This window comes from Gavialis gangeticus, unplaced genomic scaffold (assembly GCF_001723915.1).
Source record: "Gavialis gangeticus isolate Ggan-Ray unplaced genomic scaffold, GavGan_comp1, whole genome shotgun sequence".
Lineage (NCBI taxonomy): Eukaryota > Metazoa > Chordata > Crocodylia > Gavialidae > Gavialis > Gavialis gangeticus.
The window spans coordinates 135,679,241-135,683,701 of record NW_017729024.1 but is presented as its reverse complement, the minus strand read 5'-3'; the positions used below and the strand labels follow the sequence as shown (position 1 = coordinate 135,683,701).

Genomic DNA, 4,461 nt, shown 5'->3' with positions numbered 1-4,461 from the left:
TTACAGAAGTTCCAGCATTAAGTTACTTACCTATGGTTGGAATAGGTTGCATGAACTCATCCTGCTTTAATTTAAACAAAATAGTTGTTTTGCCAGCTCCATCTAACCCTAGAGTCACAACCCGAATCTCCATTTTTGGTCCAATATGTACCCTGTTGTCCTAGGAGAAGTTTTACATAACAATGAATACAAGGTTACAAAAAACATCTTCACAGTATTCAAAAGTAATTCAAAGCTCTCCACTGCAAAGAATATTTCTCACTTGTTACAAAATGTCATTTAAAGATTTTCAAGGGCAAAAGAGACTCATCAACATCTAGTCTAACATACTGTATAACACAAGCCATTATGTTCAGGATGTTCAGCAGTATCTACATTTAACTCACAATTTTCTTTTAGAAAGATATGCAGTCTTGTATTAGAAAGATATCCAATAAGTATTATTCTGTCTGTAATAGTTTCAAGTTCCAATAATTCTATCATTCCTTGCTCCTTTAATGGCAACAGTCATTTGATTACACTAGTGAATGAAATGTCCTGGCTAAATTATAAAATCTGTCTGATTCCTATACCAGAGACTAATGAAAAGAATCCATGCTGAGTTATACTACCCTACTAATGTCTAAGCTATTAAACAGTAGCTGTTCCTAATATGGACACAGGAGTCCCTGTTCTAGGGGCCTGGAGTTTTCTGCGAGTGCAATGTGAGTTCTTTGACTATCTAGCAAGTGTAATGCACCTCCTAGCCAAGTAGAGGTTTATAAAGAAAAGACTTCAACTCTCCTTTTATATTTTTTGTATTCTTTAAAGGAACCATGTCAAGAAAATCGCAGATAGCGCTTCTGGCAGAGAAGTATCTCTATTGCCATGGAGAAGCTCTCCTCTCTGGTTACACCCCCGTTTTGAATGCATACACACATATGCCCCAGTTATAAGCCAATTTCTGTTGAGGTACAGGAGGAAAATGTCTCCAACTCCTAGCACCATAAATGCCTGCTAGATGGTTTTTCAGCACCTCCTTCAGAAAGAGCTGATACTACCCTTTGTTGCAGGGTTTGATAGGCCAGAAAGCCATCCTACGTGCCTATGTTTGTGGGTTGCAGTGTTTCTGTTCAGATATGCCTTTGATATATCTGTTAAGGTAAGCCAAGACTGTGTGCACCAAGATTTTTTGCAGGAGGGGAATCCCAAAAAACTGTCCTAGACATATCTTCCTCTCCTTACAGGGTTTGCTTCTACAGTGAGTATGCAAAGGTCTTAACTGAATGTTGCCCTTTCAGCATTCTGTTTCTATTTACCTTTCTGCAAAAGTACATTTGAATGAGATTTGAGAATGCCAAATATTACTGTACTAGGTATAGCTGCATCTCAGAAGAATTTCTGCAAGTTTATTTTGGGCAACGCACTAAGCAGACTAAGTCAATGTAAGGCACTGATAATCTTGCCTATTAGAGAGGACTGGTTACAGATGGCCAGGAAATAACTGATGCAATGCAATTCAGTTCTTTACAAATTTTAACCATAATGATAAAATTATAGCCAGAGCCAAACCTGTTTTGATCCCTGGATGACTTATTTCTTTTAAAAAAATAAATCAAGATAAGCTTTTTAAATAACTGGTTAGTAGAAATCCTTCTAACATGTTGTCTAAGTGAATAATTTGGCACCTGTAACTTTGGTAGGACTTCCATCAGCCTTTTTCTTTGAACTATGAGCACAAAAGGTTGATCAAAAAGAAGAGCTTTTACAGAAATTTATATCTCTATACACAAATGCTCTTTCTGTCTTGGTTTTGCTAATTATAATTTCTTCCTGGACACAGTGTGTGTTGCTAATGAATAAAGAATTGCTAACCTAGCTTTGATCATGAGAGCTGAGAATCTCTGCTGTGTCAGTTACTAATTTTGTTCGTTTCCCCACACAGCTCTTTACCTTTAAGTTTGGATGTAGACAATACCTTTAGAATAACCAATTACTTTTCACAAATGTAATGCTGCCTCCACATAGCCAGTAAGTTAGAAGCCATTAGTTTGATCATAAACCGCACTAAGGATCTGACCCAGATAGAATCAGAAACTTCTTACTCCATGCAAAGATTATATTCCTGGATGACAAACCACTTGTTTTTCCATCAAGTAGGTTTTCTGTACTAAGTATATGAAGACTTCAGTTTCAATGACTGCAGCAAAAGCTTTGAAATTGCTGTGTCATGTGTCCTCACTTACTACCTATGGAGAGAGGAAGAAAGGACCCTTCTTTACGTGCAACTGTCTTGTGCTCTTGCCTTTTGGGGACCTCAAGGCAGGAGCTTCCAAGACTTACCCCTGAGCTTCATGAAAATCCTGATTCAGCATCAGAAGAGAGACACCTTTTGGAACCCTGCTTGCTCCCCACAGAGTTGAGTACTCACTCAATGTTGGGGAGAGACAAGCAACGTTCAGCAGCGCTCCCCTGTGAAGCCCAGGTTTTGGGTGGATTTTTGACTCAAGCTAGCTGGATGGCATTCCCTCCATCTCAAGTGCTCAGAGGCTCTCAGTTTGGTTTTTCTAAACCAGAGTTGCAGTTTCTCTGCACAAAGATGATGCTGGTCTTTTTGATCAAACTGGGAGCACCACATACTGCCAGCATGAGAAATGGCTAGTTCTGAACTAGCAGGAAGTAATTCACCTTCATCTGAACCTTTAGATGCTGGTCTTACATAAGGAATAAATTAGATTTAGCTTTAGGTTTCTAGAAGAACTCTGACCTGCCTGAAAGGAATTCTGCAGTGGGTGCCAAAACCGCTACGCAACTAATAATCCAAAGTAGTAGGGGAGAAAGATAAGTCACTACTGCATGAAAATGAACATTTACAGTTATAACTTTAAACGAAGCCATATCACCTGGTTCATGGAGCTGCCTAAGGGACCAGAAATTTGGCAGCAATAGCAGTAACTGCCATGGTTCTGAGGAGCCAGGGCAATTAACACTGCCACTGCTTGTCCAACTGCCAAATCTCTGGCCCTGCAGGAAGCCATGTAGACTGTATCTTTGACACCACTCATTTAAAGAAACTGAGCCTCTGACTAATTCCACTGCGGGCACAAACAACATGACGGCCTACTGTGAAGGGCAGAACTAGCTTTCAGGAAGATTGGACTGCCTCCAAATTTCATACCTGATTGGTATTAACCTCTTGGCAATGAAAAAGGGAAGAAGTTAAAGGACTAAAATGTATAAATTCCACTTCCAGGTCACTAGCTTTATCGGACAATTAATAGGCATATGCTTGAAAGTAACTAGTATTGTCTTTCTAGAGAAAAAAAAAAAAATCACATTAACTAGAAAGTAGCAATAATACCTCATGAATACATCAGTACAAGTACTCGTAGGTACATCAGTACTGAAAAGCATTACTAAACAAGTTTTAAAATGATGCTCAATTGAAACATATTTCCTTGAAGAAAACATACTGGCAGCTAATTTGGCTGTCTTGTAATAACAGCACAGGTTACCTACACAGTCTTAAAAAGGAGATACTGTTACGGGTAGGACAAGGCAGCACCATGTTGAGAGACCCCACTGCTGTGGTGACAGGCCGTGCACACTTTGCACATCTTAGTTCCTAAACTGGAAGTAGTGTTGCTAAGTTGGTGCATGCACCATGTTGCACTAATACTCTGCCTTTGATCATTGCATGAGCAAGGCAATACTATTTCTGGTTTGGGAGCTAACAAGCTTGGCATGTCTCTGAAAGGTGCCACCTTGTGCTCTACAGATACCTTAAGACTCTTTCCCATCTTAAAAATACATACAGCAGTGATACAACGATACAAAAATGGGAAACAGGATCTCTCAAGTTCAAGCTTCTTGTTCAACTACCATCACTTAAATTCTGCTGCCTTATCCAAACTTTTCACCCCTTTAAAAAAAACAAACAAACCGTGAAAACGTTCTACCATACACTTCAATGATACTATAAAACCTACTCAGACTATGTAGACTGTTAAGCTGGTACCAAACACTAAGTTATGAAAAAAAACAAACTCACTATTAGAACTGGAAAAAAAAAGATGGTTTGAATGTTATAAATTGGAACACACACTGGTATAAATATAAAGACAGATAATGTTTAAAAAAATCCAGAAAAGGAACTGCCTCCACCAGTGCCAGTATTTTGTCCAAAAACAAGTATTCAATTCCTGTACGTGCCAGGCAGAGAACCTGTAAAAAGGATTGCATTGAGGTGTACAGGGAAAAGGGGCTGTTTTCCATACAAGATCTGGATTTAAAAATCACACTGGGTGCATCTACATGTGCAATTAATGTGATGCAATAAAATACAGAGCACTCTGAGCAGGAGTGAAGTACCCCTAAGTACAGCGTCTATACATGTGCCCAGGAGAACAGCAATTTGAGCTGGGGCGGAGCAAGCCCCCAACCAGCTGAGCTGACTGGGTGCAATTCACATCCCCCCCCCCC

At 39.5% G+C, this 4,461-nt stretch overlaps 1 protein-coding gene and 1 long non-coding RNA gene across 3 annotated transcripts in view; both read right to left on the bottom strand.

Moving 5' to 3' along the window:
- The window catches only part of LOC109297768, a 240,968-nt gene that overhangs the window by 20,808 nt on the left and 215,699 nt on the right, over positions 1–4,461 (bottom strand). The window lies entirely within an intron of this gene.
- Positions 1–4,461, bottom strand: part of TRIM23 (tripartite motif containing 23) — a 52,755-nt gene that overhangs the window by 11,002 nt on the left and 37,292 nt on the right. For both annotated transcript variants that reach the window (XM_019517781.1, XM_019517782.1), the window contains one exon: positions 31–160. In XM_019517781.1, coding sequence (XP_019373326.1) covers positions 31–160 — 130 coding nt within the window. The remainder of the gene's footprint in view (positions 1–30; positions 161–4,461) is intronic.